At 30.6% G+C, this 21,020-nt stretch overlaps 2 protein-coding genes across 14 annotated transcripts; one reads left to right on the top strand and one right to left on the bottom strand.

The window, feature by feature from the left end:
* The first annotated feature begins 5,299 nt into the window (after nucleotides 1–5,299).
* Nucleotides 5,300–13,479, top strand: LOC139818721 (uncharacterized). Of its 6 annotated transcripts, none has more exons than XM_071787558.1 (11): nucleotides 5,301–5,488; nucleotides 5,822–5,978; nucleotides 6,069–6,337; nucleotides 6,431–6,518; nucleotides 6,601–6,697; nucleotides 6,941–7,067; nucleotides 8,847–8,976; nucleotides 9,060–9,327; nucleotides 10,165–10,317; nucleotides 12,937–13,160; nucleotides 13,346–13,479. In XM_071787558.1, exons 2-10 carry the CDS (start codon nucleotides 5,826–5,828, stop codon nucleotides 13,104–13,106), a joined length of 1,455 nt encoding a protein of 484 aa, XP_071643659.1. In that variant the 5' UTR covers nucleotides 5,301–5,488; nucleotides 5,822–5,825; the 3' UTR covers nucleotides 13,107–13,160; nucleotides 13,346–13,479. The 6 variants fall into 6 exon arrangements, with proteins under 6 accessions (XP_071643661.1, XP_071643659.1, XP_071643658.1 ...); XM_071787562.1 differs by lacking the exons at nucleotides 12,937–13,160; nucleotides 13,346–13,479 and adding exons at nucleotides 10,834–10,997; nucleotides 11,072–11,257 and having other exon boundaries at nucleotides 5,302–5,488; nucleotides 10,165–10,419; XM_071787560.1 differs by lacking the exon at nucleotides 13,346–13,479 and having other exon boundaries at nucleotides 5,300–5,488; nucleotides 5,826–5,978; nucleotides 12,937–13,215.
* Nucleotides 13,382–15,181, bottom strand: Blos4 (biogenesis of lysosome-related organelles complex 1 subunit 4). 8 transcript variants are annotated; one of them, XM_071787572.1, is made up of 6 exons: nucleotides 14,865–15,181; nucleotides 14,591–14,610; nucleotides 14,383–14,478; nucleotides 14,233–14,304; nucleotides 13,935–14,156; nucleotides 13,382–13,791 (listed from the first exon to the last, which is right to left on the bottom strand). In XM_071787572.1, the coding sequence occupies exons 3-6, from the start codon at nucleotides 14,461–14,463 to the stop codon at nucleotides 13,699–13,701; spliced, it is 468 nt and encodes a 155-aa protein (XP_071643673.1). In that variant the 5' UTR covers nucleotides 14,464–14,478; nucleotides 14,591–14,610; nucleotides 14,865–15,181; the 3' UTR covers nucleotides 13,382–13,698. The 8 variants fall into 8 exon arrangements, with proteins under 8 accessions (XP_071643673.1, XP_071643672.1, XP_071643670.1 ...); XM_071787571.1 differs by having other exon boundaries at nucleotides 14,591–14,650; XM_071787569.1 differs by having other exon boundaries at nucleotides 14,591–14,682; nucleotides 14,865–15,180.
* Between the last annotated feature and the right edge of the window lie 5,839 nt (nucleotides 15,182–21,020).

Below are 21,020 nucleotides of genomic sequence, written 5' to 3' on the forward strand. Positions count from 1 at the left end.
CTTCTTAAATGTTCTCGTAAATATGTTGTATTTCCTAAGAAGGATAATGTTTTGCCACAATTATTACATTTTACCTTATATTCCGGTAACTCCGAGTAATATTGTTTTAAGTCGTCAGAAAATGTGAGAATGTCATTATCGAGAAATATTCCATGTCTCTTTAAATGTGCTCTGAATATTGCTGTACTGCTTGATGGATGAGATATCTTAATTTCTTTTTTACAGGTCCTGCACTTTACCAGTGTAGGTTTTAATTCCTCGAAATAGTTCCACAACTTGCTGCGTTTCTTTCTCAGTACCATAACTGTTCTGTAATACATATTGTCTGATATTAAATGTGGTACAGTGATTGTTTTAACAAGCGTTTGTAGAATTTCTCACAAAGGTCATGAAGAGGCATGGTTTACTTATTAGGAGGTATGTTTATACGGATATATAGTTAAAATTTGCATAATTATCAGATTGCGTACAGATCTTGAAACATATTTTTTTTTAAAGGTAAGAAACGCACCAAATGTACATGCACATTTATGATCAAAATTGCAAATAAATATTATATGGATCCCCCGATAAAAACTCTTATTCGCTAAATTTTTTTTAGCTATTGATTGTTTGTCATTACATTTATTTTATAATCTTTAATATTTTAATAATTTTTTGAATGTGTACTTACTTATCTCGACTCTGGATTCTTATGGAATGTCTTCTTAAATGTTCTCGTAAATTTGTCGAACTTCCTAAGAAGGATAATGTTTTGCCACAATTATTACATTTTGCCTTATATTCTGGTAACTGCGAGTAATACTGTTTTAAATCGTCAGGAAATGTGAGAGTGTCATTATCGAGAAATATTCCATGTCTTTTTAAATGTGTTCTGAATATTGTTGTGTTGTTGGATGGACGAGATATTTTAATTTCTTTTTTACAGGTTCTGCACTTTACCAGTGTAGGTTTCAATTCCTCGAAATAATTCCACAACTTGCTGCGTTTCTTTTTCAGTACCATAACTGTTCTGTAATACATATTGTCTGATATTAAATGTGATAGAGTGATTGCCTCAACAAGCGTCTGTAGAATTTCTCACAAAGGTCATAAAAAGGCATGGTTTACTTATTAGGATGTATATATATATATATATATATATATATGGCTATATAGTTTAAATTTGTCTAATTACCAGAACGTGCATATATATGTATAAAACTTACTGTATTTTTCAAAAAAAGATTAAAAAACGCGCCAAATGTACGTGCTCCATACAAAATCTTTATTAAAGAAAGAAAATTTTGATCTAATTTGGTCTTATAATGCCACTTGTATTTTTTACCACAAAAACAATAATACCAAACGGTTTACGCCAAGTAAATATGATAAATTAGTAACATCTGATTTTCTTAATAATGTTTTTTTATTATGCTTGTTGTGTACCAGTTTTTTTTAGCGATACACAACCTGTTCCGGTTTTTTATTATTTAGATTCACACATAGAAAACACTTGGTGCCAAAGTGTTTTGTGTCATGTCCACTGGACCCTTCTGCTGTCATTGTTTTTGTAGCAAGAAATATTAGTGGAATTATACGACCAAATTAGATCAAAATTTTTTTCAATAAAGATTTTGTATGGAGCACATACACTGCGCGCGCGTTTTTTTACCTTTTTTTGAAATTGGTATGTGTTCTCGAAAGAAAAAGTATATACAGGTAGGTATACATCAGACGGTACATACAATTTATGTATGTGTATAAAGATCGAGTTTCTATATTCAAATACGTGTATTCTATTTTATGGCCTGTGTATTTAAATATTTATGCCAATATACCTCTTAAGTATACAGAGATTCAAGTCATAAGTGTATTCGGCTTGTATATCCGAACATCTGTATACAGAGTTCAATATCCAAAATCCAGTATATAAAAATAATAGCGAGGATGGGGACCGACATCATATTATTCTTTAAATATTGGTGTATCCTGAATTTTGTGTTAGTCATTATATTTGCAATGTAAGTTTTTATGAAACCTACCAAAGTTGTTCATATTTATTTATTACTTTAATTTAAAAATTTATTCTATAGAGCAATGTACATCCCTTATAGAAATTTAATATTGTAAGTGATTTTTTGGCTAGTGATTAATCATTTAAAAGAACTATTAAAAGCACTATTAACAGTGCTTTTAATAGTGCTTTTAAGTGATTAATTACTAGCCAAAAAATCACTTACAGTATTACATTTCTATAGGGATTGAGTACTTCACAATACGCATTCGCATTTTGTATATAATTGTTGTTTTTAGCCAACCTAGTATCTGCTCGGCATTTTTTACTAAAAGTCATCCTTATTTCCCACAAGCATTAACCTTTTCGCTCTTAATGTTGCTGTAGCCGGCATCCATGTAACATTCGTAGATACTATATAGCGTCGGCTATAGCCGACTAACTTTGCTTGTAGCGTATTAAATACGAAGTTTAAAATAATAATAAAATATAATTTTAAAATATAATTTTGTACTTATGTAAATTCCGTTTTACTTTTATGCTTGAAAAATTATATATCTTTAATAATGCAACGAGTTAAAACAGTGGAGCCACAGCATTTCTTCGCTCCAAGGCGAACGCTGGCGGCCTATGCTGGCGTTATATCTCATAATCGCTATATTCGGTCAACACCACCATAGCAAAAAGGTTAAATACTTTGAAATAAAGTGTCGCACTAGATGTGTGTTAAAATTAAAACTCCTGGACCCGTGTGTAGTTTGATTTTGGATATGATCGCAATTATCAGCCTTTTGATTTTTCCATGAATTCTTATTAGTGATTTTTTTGCTTTAAAATTTTAATTGTACATAAAATCGAATATACGAATAAAAACTTAATATGCATAGGCAGACAAGTGAATATCCAGGATACACATATGATTACCGTCTTAACCCTCGGAGAACACACAGGGTCAATTTAACTCTGTTCTTTTTTTTTTTGCCAAAAAAATTTTTAGCTAGAAATATTAAAAATAAAAAAAATAAATTTTTTTTTTAAATTACGTTTTTTTTAAAAGAACACTGGGTCAATTTGACCCTACACACACTTTAATCGTCTACCATTTTAAATTGACTAGTGCGATCAGCTTGAAAAAATTTTCAGATGTACTTGAAACATTGTTAAATCAATTGATATAAATAAAAAGTGCCGTTAGAATTATTTACATTGAAAAGGTAATTTTATAGATTATACATACATGGGCAGTGTCAGATGTAGTCAGATGCGCAATGTCGAGCACGTGGCGTGATGGAGAATCGCGCCTCTCTGCGCGGCGTCGGATGCGCCAGTGTCAAACACGTGGCGAAATATATTTTATATTAAACTCACACCGGAGACTGTGTATCCTCGTTTTTTGATATTGCAGAGCATTATTCGATGTAGAGAAAGTACCTTTGATCTTTCGTAGTCTCAGGCAATGATAAAGCGTAATCTGAAAAAAGTTATAAATATACTCTTTAAAACAAAATAAGATTGAACAAGATATAATCTCTTTTTACTATAATCAACCTAACAGTTAAGAACGCTTGGCTTTTACTTTTGAATTTACTTATAGGAACACATATGGTATATGTCGTTAACTTACAAGTTGAAAAAATACAACGAATTGCTAATACGAGTATACTTATTCATTACTCAATATATGCTAAAGCTAAAGCCCCTAAAGCCCTTTAGACGCAATTGCCTGGAGGTAGAAGTGTACGTCAACGGTTGAGGATTGAGACTGACCCTTTGAGCTAAGCCCTATGCGGTCCCATCACCTATGACATAGGGCCCGCCCCGGGCCGCTCTTACTCTTCTAAGCTGTGGTGGGAGTTGCTTTCACCAAAATTATGGACCTTTGATCGCGTATAAAGCTGGGTCTAATCAACCAAATCTTATAAAATTATATATGAAATAGGCGTAGAAAAGACTGAAAAATATAATAAAATTAGAAATAGATCGATATCTCCAAATTTGCGGAAGTTAGAACAACCACAAACATTTCTACCAAAATTCTAAATTTTATTAAAAAAGAACCGCTTTACCGATCATCGCCAAATTCAATCCCAACCTTCCTTATATGATACTCTATCGATTAAAAAAAAAAACATCCCGATATCTAAAAAATTACGGAAGTTATACCATAAACAAAAAAAAAAGATACACACACACATACATATGCACACAGACATTTTGTTCAAACGTGATTTTTCGACGTTTTAGAACATAAGCAACACATTGGCATTGAAAACTCAAAAAACAATTTTTACTTCTGTCTTTTCTATCTCTATTTCATATATAATTCTTTTAAATTCGGTTGATTATTAGACTTAGCTTTATATGCGATCAAAGGTCCATGTACGAAATTTATGAAAACAAAGCTTCCTCTATGAGAAAGCAAAATTAATTGCTTTAAAATATAAAATCGATCTTATTATATTATATTATATATTTCGGCAATCATAAATAATATATAGAAAAATGATAGAAAAGCATTACAAACTGATATTTTAGCCTTTTTTTCTCTTTTATAATGTTTTTTTAAAGCTGATTTTATAGATTTTTGTTAACTATTTTTGTTACGCGCCGACTCCGGAACTATATCATAACTTGAGTCATTTTTGGCTAAAATTTATATGTAATAAATCTGTTCTCGTCAAGATGTAAGGTAAAATATTATTTGTTCATTGTCGTCAAAGTCGCCATTGTACCACTTAATATGGTCAATTTATATTATAGTGTTGATCTCTGAAAAACTATGCTTTTTATCGTTACAGTTAATTTAATGGTACATATACGATTGTCACGATTGAACGGTATAACTTTTCGAGACATTGTCTCATTTCTATGATTTCGGGATTATGCCCTTTTGGCACATAGGGCCGGTATCACAGTCTCCGATTCACGTGATCCTCCGATTAAACTCACTCTGCATCTCTTTCTAACTGTCCTTCTAGAAAGAGACGAAGAGTGAGTTTAATCGGAAAATCACGTTAATCGGAGACTGTGATACCGGCCCGCATAGGGCCGATTTTACAGTCTCCGATTTTGATCCTCCGATTATATAAACTCACTCCGCATCTCTTTCTTAATTGTCCCCCTTAGAAAGAGACGAAGAGTGAGTTTAATCGGAGGATCAAGTTAATCGGAAACTGTGAAATCGGTTCATTGTCATAGTTTTCAATTTTTGTGATATTGATTTTTCGGGACATTGCATGTTCACCAAAAGCGTAATCACGTCTAGATATCGCGATTCTCGAGATCTCGATACTCGATACAATCGAAGCAGCGAACCTAACCTAACCTGTGTCTTGCATTCGCAGTGCTCCTCTGTTGTGTACGATGTTTACTGTTACGGTCGATATTTCTTCGTTAAAGAATACCGTATCTTGATTGATATTCGTGGCAGATCGTTTTGTTAATCCGACGAATAAAATAAATCAGCATCCTGCATTAAATATTATAATCGATGTAAATATATATGTATATTGTACCTACGAATCTAAAAAAAAGCCAGCAAGTGATTTGTTTATTTCCTTTTTTCGTTTATTTTATAATTTATAAAACGTTTATATAAGTTATTAAACATTCTTTATGCTTATTATAACATTGTGTGTAACGTTAATTAACAGAATTATGTAAAATTGTAACGTTTTATTTTATGATGTTTTACGTAATTGACTTATGTGGGTTTGAAAGAATTAAAATATCTTATGACACCGTTGGTTATTGAAATTTAAGAATCGCAGAATAGGCTCACTGTAATACTTATCGTATATATATATATATTCTTTTTTCTGTTAGAAAGATGGATAATATCTTTGGGAAGGAAGATTCTGGGGATGAAAGAGATGGCGAACGTAAAGATGTTGACGTATATAAAGATATCAAAGTTAATCTAGCGCGAAATTCAGGATCTAAAGATAGTGAAGCTATGGAGATTGATAGTATGCAAGTTAAGGTGCAGATGCTGTCAAAACATTAAACATTTAATTCAATTTTATAACTTATTTTTCAAGAGAGTTAACTAATCATTATCTGTATTACTTAGGCGGAGTTGTTGGATGCAATGAGCTCTCGATCGCAGTCGGATACTGAAGAGACTGAAAACACAGGATCTAATTCTACCTACCGAGTTGTGGAGGCAATAGAGATTGTGAAGCACGAATTTGACAGGAAGGAAGACGAACAGACTGCAGAGGATATATTCAGTAATGATATTATGATACCTCGCGCCAACCCAGTCAGTACGAAAGAAAGGCGGGAGAGTAAGGAGAAGAGCAGAAGGGAGATAGAAGAGGAGGAGAGAGAAAAGATGCAGTACGTATTTGACGTCTTGCAAGTTTATGTGCACGTATAACAAGTTTATTGCTTGACTATTGAGGAATATATTTGAGAACTTTTCTTTTACAGAGTACTAGTATCCAACTTCACTGAAGATCAATTGGACAGATACGAGATGTACAGACGATCTGCATTTCCAAAAGCAGCTATAAAGAGGGTACGCACCTTATTTTTAGTCGTTATTTACAAAAGAAATAGCCGTTTTATTAAAGAACTATTATACTAAATATGTTTCACAGATTATGCAAACCATAACAGGCTGTTCGGTGTCTCAGAACGTTGTCATAGCTATGTCGGGAATTGCTAAGGTATTTGTTGGCGAGATTGTTGAAGAAGGTACGAGCTCTTTCTTAAGGCCATTGCACGTAACAAAGTTTTAGTCGTAATTGTAAGACCATAAGAAAATAGACAAATCACACTCGATTATTCTTCGAGCGCGAGGAGAATAATCAACTGTGATTGGTTTATTTTCTTACGGCCTTACGATTATGGCTAAATCTTTGTTACGTGCAATGGCCTTTATAAGTACGGTTAAAATATTGGAATTTAATTCCAGATTATATTGTGCTTGTTTTATAGCTTTAGATGTTATGGAGGCCCAGAATGAAACTGGTCCATTACAACCAAAGCACTTGAGAGAAGCTGTCCGCAGATTAAGACTGCAGGGTCAAATACCGAATGGTCGAGCGCACAAAGCTTTCTTCAGGTTATGATTAGTCTAATATTTGCGACATATTAATACAATGCTTCTCTTAAGCCCATTCTACAATAGCCGTAAAGTATGCGTTAAGACGTAAGCAGTAAGCTATTGATTAATAGGATTTTTACAATCCAAGAATGATCGACTGTAGTCGGTCAATTTTTACTGCTTACGTCTTAAAACATACTTTTACGGCTATTGTAGAATGGGCTTTATAGAAGCCTACCGATATTAGATTTTATGAGCGTAATCTAAATATAAATTATGTAATTCGCCCAATGATCAAAACTGGGCTTTATACGTATTAAATTACTATGGCTATTCAGCTTTTACATTCAAAGCGTTATCGGCAGTTAGTTAAAATTTATAAATATGTGGTAAATGTTTTACTAGCAATCGTTTTATATTTTTCATCTTCACGTAAATTAAGTCGAACATAGTCACGTATTTTTATATCGAAAGCAAATTTTATTAATACATAATGATTATCAATTTTAAACAGTTATTATTAACAGTTATTATTAAAGCACATAGAGCAGGCAAATAGCAAAATATTTTATTATAAACTCAGTACACACGCATGCAATCATTTGTAACATACGCATATTCATATTTCGGGAGTTTCATGAATACAATAATATATCTTATGTGATAAGAAAGTCTGATGATAACTTTTAATTATCTATATGTAATTTCTTACAACTTACAATTAGTTATATTTTTATACACAGTCAAGATCTTTATGATGTATAATCTTTATAGCATTTTTAAATAGAAACTAATGTAACGTTTTATATTTTGTTGCTATTGGACTTTTTTATCGTTAAATTATTAATATTTGATTCTACGTAAATCTATAAAAGTTTAATTATCAAAATATGTAATAATTTTCGAAATATGTATTATTCTGCAGGAACATAATTATATATAAAAATATTAGTCTCTTTTAAAAAATAGTGATAAATTGTAGTACAATTACAAAAGTTAGGGAAATTAAAGATATTTTAAAATAAAAGAAAAAGAGAAAGACAGTGTAATATAGTAAAAATATAGAAAACTACAGAACAAACTAAGAGCTGTTTTATTATATTGTTACAATCTATATTTTTCATCCTGTTTGCAGGAATATTTATTTAATGTCTCTGATTTTTTTATTTAGTTATTTAACTATGAAAACAAGATAATAATATATTCTCTGATTGATAAGAAAAAATATTTAAATATTCTCTTTCTTGCGTTTCAGATACCGTGTTTATACAGTATAATATTGTATTATTTTGTATTATTGTGATTTCGTCATATTGTGAATTTAGACACAGAGTACGGAGTTTTTTTATCGATATTTATACATAACCGCACGATATGAGAATTTGAAATATGATATGCAAGTATTACTTAAACTAATTTTGACGTATAATATTTACTTCGGCTGCGTAATTTATGAAGTATTAAATTTTCCGAGACCCTGCATCGTCAGAGCATTTGCGATTAATGTGCCGAATTATGAGCACAATATAGTTATATCGATTACCGATCCGTATAATGAATCTGGCAAAAGGTAAAGTTGCCACGTTTATTCAAAGAGTATTATTCTGTATGTTGTTTACACATACAAATGTTTTGCGATACACAAATTCTTTATCGTAATACAAATATCTGTTAATTTCTTAATTTCTTTATAATTATAAGAATGTGAGAATTGCAAGGATTATTTTGCATACGGTGAAAAATAGTTTCTTCGTTGCTCTATAAAAGAAAGATAAACGTTCTCATTTCTGTATACAGCAAGAATACTTGCCGACTCGGTTTATTCGATAGTTCGAAGTGTTCCAGCAATGAAAGACGCTATTATTCGGACATTTATTCGCGATCGTGTCATCACTCCATTCAACAATTCACAACGGATAAACCCAAGGTTCGCAAAAACCTACGCATATATTCTATAACTTTGAGATTCCTATATTTGCAAATATTTTATATTAATTTTACGTACTATAGGTAGAAAACAAGACATTGATCTCGCTACAGCGTTATTGGAAAAGCGCAATAAGAAATTTCCACTTGTCCTACTCTCAAACGGACGCCGATGTGACCTATCGGCGAAAGTTGCTTAGCTACGAGCAAAACTTTTTTGGAACTCGCCCTACGAGAAGTAGCAGGTTTCATAACGGGATACGTGAAGTTATTCTGACAGAAGCGTCGGGTCTAACGGAGAGGAAGCGCAATGTCGCGGCAAAGGATATTGAATCGAACGACGAAGATATAGGTGATAAGACAATGCAGAAGACAATGTAACAAATGCATTGAATAGAAAGAAATTCGTCTCTTGACAATCAATCTTCGAAATCAAGGATTAATTTTAAACCAAATCAGAAACCAACTTCGCTAATAAATGATTAATGATAAGAATTTTTTATTTGATCTAATTAATTGTGACTATTTTTATTAATAAAATAATCGTAACGACGTTTCGACCACTGCTTTTGATCATTATAATCGTCACAACGATTTTAAGAGAAATGATTTTAAACGATTTTAAGTGAGTGATTTTAAAGAGAATTATTGCTTGTAAATATTAGCATCAAAGTTACATTGATTGAGAGGGATCAAAATCCAGAGTCAAGACGATTATTATTAATAAAGATAGCCAGTTAAGTCGAATAAAAAATCCTTATGATTAATTTTAAAATATTCGAGTAATATGACGATTGACCGTGATTGAGACACAACGGAGTCTAGAAAATAATTTGTCACGATGACATCTCTAATCTCTTTCATCGATTTCTCTTACAATATCCTTTGTGAGATAAAAATAGCAGGTACACAAATGTTAAATAATGCATTTTGTAAATATAAAATAATGAAGAAAAACTAGACACTATTCATTACGTATAAAATTAATGTCATAAAAATATGCAGCGGAATAGAAAGGATTGGAAAATAAATTTCCAATCCGGCTTTATAAGTTCGCACATTTCATTATTCCGCAAAACGGACTTCAACGAATTTCTTTTTGTTGTTTTTCGCAGCGTTCGCTGTGAAATCGAAGTAACATCGAGTGAAAAAAAGTGAAACTGCGTTTTATCTTTGCCTCTCATTGTAGATTCGGCGGCGTGGGACAATTGGAGTATTTGGAGCACGTGCAGCGTGACTTGCGGGCAAGGACGACAGGTCCGTTGGCGTCACTGCTTGTCTGCAGATTGCATCGAAGGTCTGAAGAAGGCGCAGTTGAAGAGATGCCGTCTCAAGGATTGCGGTACCAAAGGCTTCCTCGGTTGGCTCGGGATAAAATCATGATCTGTTTGCGACTTACGAAAGCAAGCAATTGACAAGGCTTCTCGACATCATTATGCGAAAAGTACTAATACTAAGTGGTCTGGAGAATGCACAAACAAAAGAGTCCTTTGCAAACTATCAAGAAAAGAGTTTCTATTGTCTCTCTTTGCCGAAATAAAAATTATCTAATTGAATTAACAACAGGAAAAATACACAATATTGTAGGCATTGATCCATAGATATTTTCTTTGATGAAATTTTCACCTTGTTTCTTAAGATATATTTGTATTTTATTGTGACAGTAAAAACTTGAACTTGAAAAATAGATTTGAAATATACATATATTAATACGTCTAATGTATGCAATGCGTGTCTGGAAATATTATTAAATTAGATTGAGTTTTATGATACACAGAGATATTTCTTTTTATGACTACTTTATAACAACAGTATATATAGTAGTTGTTTTTTATTTGAAACTTCATATTTAATGTAGATTACTTCATCATATTCAATGCGGATTTAATAGTGATGTAGAACAAACTTCAGTGCGATATTCCGTATATAATATAAATATATTAACATTAATGACAACGCAAAAATATATGGATAGAAGCCGATTAATCCTTGTTTACTTCGCTACACTCGTGTTTTTTATGGGTAATATTGCTGCAAAACATTTATAATTCAAATACAGTATCACTTTTCTATGCGAAATAACTTTTCAATTTTAGCCTTCAAAGAAGCCATTTCAGAAATTGACAAAGTATCGTCAAATATTACACCTACTGTCGTTGAAAGTGATATCGACACATTAAAGATAAAGTTGGATAAACTCCGACGCAAAAATTATGATGTGTTTCGTGATATCGATAATGATGATGAAGAGAAAGATAATATCCGGCCGCAAATCAAACGAGGTAGTAATACGATTTCGATTGCGTGTAAAATCAACTATTTACCAATTTAAAAATATAATTAAAATTTACTTAATATAATTGAATATTGGGAATTACAATAAAAGCATATCGTTAGAATATATGTATATTGCTATTTGTATTATCATCAAAATTTTCACGCTACAATACATATATGTTTGTACAGTCAAATTTGCATAATCCATAGAATTTTTATTTGTAGCAATGCATTTATTCGCGGAGTACATCAAATAAATTTATTATCAAAATATCGGATACCTTTGTGAAACACACAAAAATTATAACTTGGTTGCGTATCTGAAAATTATGATTATATAATAAAGTGGGTTAAATGACTATGAGGGATAATAAATAAATAAATAAGAGTGGGCGCAAGTCTCGTGTGCAATCGCGGGTCGCATATCGGTCGGCGTTTCTGGCTTTCACCGAGACCGGTTCGAGATTTAGATACCTTCCCATCAGTATCTCAGTACCGATTTATCGGAACGAACATGAACAACATTTGGGCAGTGCGTGGATGGAAATTTCCACGAGCTGTATTACTCGAATATCTTCTTTATGCAACATTATAACACGATTTCAAATTCTTGCAATGCAGGAGTGCTTTGTGCAACATGGCGTAACATAAAATTGTCTTATCTGAAAACAAAATCTATGCTCCTTTCGCCCTAATCATTAAATTCGATCAAATTAAAGAACTAAAACTTGTAACAATATAACATGAGACTCAAGCAATAGATGGAAATTTCCATTGGCCGTTTGACTCTTTCCTTTAATCAGAAATTCTCGCATTGACCAAATAGCGTTGCAAAATTAATACCGAGAACTCTTTGGCAACATCTCATATAATTTATCTTTCTCTGAACATGATTATAAATCATATTAAAGGAAATAGAATCTTAATTTCTAGTTATACTAAAATCCAATTTAAACCAGATTATGTGTATGTGTGGCGTATATGTGACGTACGTATGAAGAAGAATAAGTGAAAGGTACACACACACACACACACACATATTCAATAGGTGGAAGTTTCCACGGAATCTGCGTGTTTACTGGAAATGTTTTTTAATTTTTAACTTCACGCTCCCTTCTCTTTAAAGGGAACCAACACACTACCATACCAAGTGAAAGTTATCAAGAATATTTGAGATGATTGGAATGTTCTCTGTTTTATTTAATATAGTCTTTTACTGACTAAAAACTTCTATAGTAGTAACACTGAGAGTTCTTTATTCGCATTTCGTAGAATCTATGTATTTTTGTTTTATATAAATTATCTCACATTACGTAATTATATCGACCTGACATAATTATACCAATAGACAGTATTTAGTTATTCTTAATTTTCCAGTCATTAAAATTTGATTTTTATTTTTATGTGGTTATAGATTAAATGACCATCTTAGAAATAAATACACTATTTTTATCTGTTACATAACATTTAAATAATCACGCGACGTTTTTACGTATCATATAGATTATACATGTTTTTAATATGACAAAATAATATAATTTAAAATTTAATTACAAATTAATATTATTAACTTAATATTATATTTTAAATTTTATTCAGAGCGAGCCTTTTCTGAGTTTAATTTTAATTCTTTGATTTTTTTTTTCATATTACAAGGGGAATAACTGGTGTTGTATTATTTCAGAAAAAAATAGCAGAGAACCAAAAATATGGGACCAATGGGGCAATTGGTCAACATGCAGCGTCACTTGTGGAATAGGAAAGATCATGAGGTGGAGGCATTGCATAGGCGGACGTTGTTCCTTGGGAGAGAAGAAAGCTCAATTAAAAACTTGCACTTCCGCAGCATGTTAGACCACTTTACACGCACAATGTAGCATTAAGGAAATTTGCACTGCTTGAACAATGGTAATTAATTAAAAAGGAAGCGTGAAGGTGAAAAATAGAGAGTATTTCAAATGAATGGTTCTGTGGAAACTTTCATTTGTTATTCAAAATTCATATACCTTTCATCTTTCATACAGACTTTTTCAATAAATGCGTTTTAAATTCAGAAAATTATATCAGAATATTTTATGCTTTGTTTAATGCAGGATACAGCAGGATTTTGGATTCAAAATTTTGAGAGGTTTAAGAGTGAGATAAATAATGTTTTTATTGTAACATTTTTACAAGCTAGGAATATCCTACAATTACTGTATAGGTAATCATGTTCCTAATAAAATACAGTATACATAAAATCTTGCTAATCAAGTTGCTGTTCGGTGTGATAAATGACAAAAAATATAATGGAATAAAAATCTGTTATAGATTTATTTAATGTTCTTCAATCAATTTCATTTTCTTTTGGCATAGATATTACTGATTCTATACAAAGTTACAAATACTTTTCTTAATCTAATAACAGGTACTTCATAACTTAAGCATTTTTTTATGCATATGTTTTTTATTCTCTTTGAAAATAGTCATCAGACCTATAAATTATGGGCGATTTATATATTGGCACTGCACTTGATGCGACAGGTTCCTGAGTTTTCTTCTAAAAAATCAAAAGTAAATTCAAGTTGCTTCAAGTTGCTATTGTATATAATTTTATGGATAACAATCGTACAAAGTGCACAATTATTTAATAACTTAAAAAGTATACTCTAAGAATGTACCCTTTGAGTAAGTTGTACTTACAAAAAATGATAAAGGATTTAATATCCCGAATAATCTATCCGATACACCTAGGTCAGCTTCAGCCTTGTCTACAGCAGCTTCCAGGGTGCTTAAATTCATGTTGGCCATTGCGACAACATGCTCCAACGCATCTATTCTTTTGCGAAGAATTGCCATACCGTCCTTCATGTGCTGTAACTTTGGAAGATGTTGCTGCATGCATTCGGCACTGCTATTCTCCACCTTGCGGGACAGAGATATTTAAAGTTTCATCAGAATATACTGAGTCGTTCGTATTCTATCTGGATTCCTGGCTAACCATTGCAACAATCGATTGGAATTCCTCTAGCCGTATCAATGTATCCTCTATGACATCGTGGACATTTTTCATCTGAAACACGAACACGAGTCATTTAATAACTCCTCTCAAACAACTGGATACCAATATTGTGGCAAGTGGCACACTCGCCTGATTGCTCCAGTCCACTTTTGCGTAATTTGCGTAGTCTTTAACCAATTGCTCGGTCAACTCCGTCGTATGGGAAGACATCTCCTAGTCCTAATGCTATTGCAATTAAACAAATAGATATGCGTGAGGATTTTTAAATGTTTAGGATGAGACAATCTTAGTATCACCGACCAATTACTTATCAGTTATTTAACACAAAATTTCGAACCTTGTTATCCTTTTTTGCTCCTTTTAAACAGGGGAATCCTCTTAATTTGTTTCTCTTTCCCTTGAACAGGGAAACCTCTTCATATGGCTCGTCTACAATAGCCGCAACAGTATGCAGTAAGACGTAAGCGGTAAGCTGTTGACTAATGGGATTTTTACAATTCAAGAATAATCGACTGTGCGGTTGGTCAATAGCTTACTGCTCACGTCTTACTTTTACGGCTATTTTAGACGAGCTATTAAACGAAGGGTATGCGGACGAAGATTGAACTCACGATCCTTCAGTTGTTATTGTTATTAATCATTCGCACTTACACGAAGCCACACGTTATCACAAAAATACAATAGATATGTGTGTACTATTATAGGTTAGAAAATATAAGTATACACGCAAAACGTCTTGCTAACGCTCGTTGAAAAATGGTGAATGTAATTCTACAATTCTGACATATCGCCCGGGATTAATAAAACGTTGGATCGCGGTCGAGAATCATTAATTTGAGAACTATCCTATCGTCGGAGATACAGGTGTCAACAATACTGTGTGCTACCGATTGTTACGGAACGAAGACTGTCGTGCGCGACATGCGACATCTTGAATTTCATATATTTACATCCGATTAATTAAATTGAGAGTTAAAATTTATATTAAAACGTCCAAAGAAAAAATTTGTCATATAATCACATATAAAATATGTCTATATGATATTGCTATACATTGGAAAAAAAAGTGTTAATCCGAAAAAATATTTAGTCCGATACATTCAACTAAACATTTTAGTTAGTTTAACTAAACATTAGTTGAATTAGTCAATTTTTGATTAAAAAATTTTGACGGTTGACAAGAATGCACTATACCTTTTTTTAGTGCAACTTATAATAAATTAATTAATTGTTGAAACAGTTTAATAAGTAATATAACTAATGTTTAGTTAACTAACTAACATGATGTTTAGTTGAACGTATCGGACTAAATATTATTTCGGATTAACACTTTTTTCAGTGTATAAAGGGAAGTAGGTTTGTTATTGAGATATTGAAAAGAGAGTGAGAGAACTAATTTGCTCGAATATATATATATATATATATATATATATATATATATATATATATATATATATATAAAACCTTGTTTACGGATTAGAATTAATATAAACTATATATATAGTACTATATTTTATACATAATAAATTATTTTTCATCACAAATCTTTCATAATCACCCGTCTATACGTAAATGTAATAAAAAAGTAAATTATTGCACAAAATATAAAAAATTATAATTTTTTTTTAAATATATAACGCATAGAATATTATCCGATATTTTATTCTTTTAGATGTACAACGATGTATAACGTGGTTTCGCGTTAAATAATTATTCAAATCGTAGTTCAAAAGTTAAATAATATTATATTTTTTAAATTAAATTACATAGCGTGTAACAAACTTGCCTTAGTTTATATTGAAAATGTATCTCTTAACCAAGGTAAGGATCAAGAGTTAATCTTTTTATTTGCTTCTTTAGTGTTTTTCAGCAGTCGGTGTACGCATGCAGAAATGTTATTTTACATATACGATTACGCTTGTTTTGCTCATCACAATTATGACGTGATTTTAAGTCTCGAACATGTTTTGTGTTCTTTGTACTCTATTAATGATAAATCAGCGTTATTATAGTTTACGTCAATATAGATAGTAGGCAGATAATGGCATGGATTTAAAAAATGTTATTGTTTGGGTATTTTTCTTTCTCACTCATTTGTATAATCAAAGAAATCTCGCTCGTAAATAGTGTCGGCCGTTTTTTGTGAAAATGTTTATGTATAACTCTTATAATTCCATTTTGCATTATTTATAGCTTACTCTTTTCCAGCTAATTCAACATAGGTACGTATAATACAAGCGAGTTTAAAAATATCATTTCTGGACAAGTTATTATTTATTGAGAAATGGATGGTACAATTAAATTAATGCTTACGATGAAATCGGTATTTAGATGATTATTATTACTATTTAATTATAACATATCGAATAGCAAATAAAAACTTGCATTAGTCTTAGAGAAAAATAAATCGGGACAAGGAGTTATTTCTTAGTAATGTTTATCAGCTCCGATATGTGGATCAATGCTACTCTAATTAAGTTTTCTTTGTTATAACAATGATATAATTTTTTATAATTCAACTGGCAGTTGTTTCAACAGAAAAAAACTTCTTAAGATTGCAAGAAATAGTGTTACAAAAAAATATTCTAACTTTTATTAAGTTATATAATATTAAAAATATTTTATTATCTAAAATATTTCTGACTCGCTGAATGAGTTATTATTTAGAAGGAAATACTTCTGATATATTTGAAATAAGACACACTGAAAATATTCAATTGTATGATCAAATAATAAAGAAATACTTACGAAAATGTTTCTTTAAGATTAAGAATATTTAAATATAATTTAATCGCGTAATTAATCAGTTACGTAATTTATTTATTCAATGGAAACTTATTAGGATGTGCACTGATCAAACAGCAAATGTATTATGTACTTACGCAAATCTGTGAGAATACTCTGCACTAGTCAAATACTGAGGTATTATGTACTTACTTGTAAAGGAGATATACTTCTTCACTAAAATATAATATGGATGGAAAATTCTTTAATTCTCAATAAAATATAATATGGATGGAAAATTCTTTAATTCTCAATAAACTAAACTTAAATAAACTTCAAATTTTTACAGTTAACGTTTAGAAGGAATAAAAACAGATAAAACTGTCTTATTAAAATATTAAATTATAAAAATTTTTAAAATTACTGTTATAAAAACTTGACATATTATTTAAATTTACTTATTATATTAAAAGATTTATTGTTATGATATATATGTTTATAACTTTTTATAATATTAAAGAATTTTGTATTATAGAAGTAATAGCCATATTTAAACAAAGATATAAATTCTATGTCGGCAGATATAATATGTATGTTGCACAGAATGCATTAATTTATACAGTTATCTTAAATGATTGTACTGCATATTATATACGTATGTATACCTATATCCAATAATAGAAATTCTTTAAGGACGTGAAGGAAAAAGGGTAATAATTAGTTGTAAGTTTGTTACTTATTGAACTGTATATATATAAATAATATTGAATTTTGTTTTTAATATAAAGAGATTTATCCACAATTCACCAGACTTAAATATGATTATTGCATAATCAATTAAAAAATAATTTTGCCATTTTTTATAATAACTCAACTGTTTATAATTTTTAAAGAAAAGTTTCCATTTCATAAGAAGCGTTTGCAGTTATCCTTTTTAGTAAAAATTTGGAAAAGGTCTTCTTTGATGGTTATTTGATGTTTTCTCTTTTTCTACAGGTATATTTTTTATTCAATGATTTAGTATTACCGAACGTTGAAACTATCTGATAATAAAAGAGACCAGTTTTCTTTAAGATAGGTATACAAGTATTATCGTTTTATCAAGGCCACGGGGGCTTGGCGGAAGATGTCGTAATAATCTGAGAGGAACATAACATTCCAAAACGATTAATTTTTAATTCCAATAGGATATAATCATCTGGCGTAAATGCAAATTGCATGTCACTTGAAGGAATGTAGTTTTGACATAGATATATGTGACATTAATATTTTGTCAATAGTTTAACCGACATAGACTAGACTAAAGGCTAAGTTACTTTTATTGACATTTATAATATGTAAACACTAATCTGCGTAATCGATGACGTGCATTGCGCAGCGAGTGTTAAGCAGGGCACACACACTTTTTGCAGAACGTAACAGTAAGATTTCGACCAATCGTGTTGCTCGATTCTTACTTCTACGGTTACAGACGGCCGAATCGAGCAACGCGATTGGTAGAAACCTACTGTTATGTTACGTTTTACGGAAAATGTGTGTGGCCAGCATTATTCCAAAGAAATAAATTTTGCACGTATATAAATGAACATATAGGTATATTCTTTTATGCAGAAGAAACTTTTATTATTAAGCACAATAAAATAATACCAGGAAATTTTTAGAATAAAAATATTTTATTAAGCATTATTTGCTGTAACATTTCCTATACATTGTTTTGAATCAATAAAGTTGCTAATAAATTGATAATAAATTATTTCCAAAGCAATAATAAAACATTTTGTTAATTATAATTTAAGATAAGATAAACTATAATAAATTATTTTACCAATGTTAATTTACGCAAATTTAAAAATGTTTTAAATATTTATAAGTTATATACATTTCGACAAAAGATTAAATATTTTATAAAATTACATTCACATTTAAATCCGCAATTAATAAACATTTCACGGTACTTTTTGAATAATATATTATTTCATGAATTACGCTATGTTTTATTTATATTACATTTCTGTAGTCATCTTATTGCTCAATGTCTATAGTCATCTCGTGAATAGTTAAACTTTGCCATTCAAAGTCTGATTGTGATCTCTCGTAACCTTGATCATTTTATGAATTCCCGTTAACTATTTATAGAATAGTTTGCGTCACAAAATTCAGCGAATTGAAATTTCGACGCGCAGTTTCGACATTTCTGTTCCTGGGATGCACATGACGAGAAACAGACTAGAAAAGCGAAAGGTTTCTTTATGTCTACACTACATCCTCCATTCGCACTCACTTGAAACCTGAATTGTGTGTTTTTGAACTATAGGTACGCAAAAAAAGTGTCAAATAAAAATTTATATATTCAAATCAGAACTTATACATAACGTATACTGATTACTCTCGTATATGTGCAACAATCTATTATCTTTTTATAAGAGTTTCAACTTTTTACTTCAACTTGTTTTTCTTGATTGAACTGTGTAAAATACTTCATTCAAGCAAGTTACTTTGTTTAACTACTTATTACTTTGTAATATGATCTTATTTCAAGATTTTCACGTTGAAATCAGAAATATTTTCAAATCAAGAATATTCATTTTTCTGTATATAGAAACCGGAGATACGGGCTCGCGACTAACAAATGCAACGAGCGGTGACTATCGATGTTAATTCACGCTCACGTTTTTAGAGTTTCATGATGGCGCAATCTGAAATTACAATGAAATCAAGTTTCTAGATTTAATGCAACCGATTCGGCGTCGCAGACTCTTCTTATGCAACACTATCACTGCAAAACTGGAGACTCGATGTCCCGGATATGGATAAACGAGAATACTGTGAAAGGTAACTGAGCGAACGATAACTTGCCTCGGTTAACAGGTCTCCGCGTATCTATTCATACAAAATTTTAAAAATATAAAAAAATATGCTTCTTAATTTTTTAAATACTCTTTACCTTACCGACTCTTTCTATTAACTTTCTGATACACGATAAAATTTGTATCTCAAATTTATCTTTGTAAGTTGCTAAAGTTATACTGCAAGAGGAAAATTATAGTAGTTATTGATGAGCATATTGATACAACTATATATAAATACTTTAAAAATTATATAAAAATATAAATTATATAAATACTTTAGGAATTTTTTAAAAGTTTTTGGATGCGTCAGCTTTAATCGATATATCTGGATATAGTAGTAGAAACAGAAGAACTATGTTTTACATTTATATACACATACCTAATATGATACAGTATATACCGTGTGCCTATGACATATAAACTTACTGTGCATATTAAATTATAGAGAAGAAGATGAGAGAGAAAGAGAGAAATAAAAAGTTAAAATATGGACAGTTACTATCTTTAGTTCTTTTAGAATAATTTAAAAAAATCTTAATTGACCGTCTGGTTTAAATCTATTATGTCATTGGAATGTACATAAAAAGAATTTAATAATGGATAATAATTTATTAATGGCTACTTTTATAGGACAAATCCATAAAATATACAATGTATATATATTTTAAGATCTTACTGACACTCTCTCTTTTTCCTATATAGCATTTTTATTTATGAGGTTTCTAATTTAATACAAAAGAGTGATCAAGAAAATAAAGACTTATTAAGATTTTTGCAGGTATTGTAATCGGTGTTTCTTGCATCTGTTTCTGTAGAGAGAAAATTGATGATGCTGAATAATAGGAATTGTAATAATCGATGTTTTTTGCTTTGCGATGTTTTTTTAAATTACTTTTGATTATTTTCGAGGAAACAGAAGGTTTTCTTATTTTCTTGATGTTCATTAATACATATCACAGAATTTAAATCAACAGAGTACATTGTTAAATTAGACGTTAAAATTTATAATTGAATTCCAGTTTTCGCGAAGTTGCAACAAGCATTGCATCGCTACAGGTCAGTAACCTGTGAGGTAGGCGGCTTTCACATTCACCTAATATAATCTCATGATCCGGCTGATCACTCTTATGCATCTTATCCAATAATACCTTTATGTATTTAATCGGACATTAGATGATTCTGACAGCGTAAGTA

This window comes from Temnothorax longispinosus, chromosome 9, assembly GCF_030848805.1.
Source record: "Temnothorax longispinosus isolate EJ_2023e chromosome 9, Tlon_JGU_v1, whole genome shotgun sequence".
Classification (NCBI taxonomy): domain Eukaryota; kingdom Metazoa; phylum Arthropoda; class Insecta; order Hymenoptera; family Formicidae; genus Temnothorax; species Temnothorax longispinosus.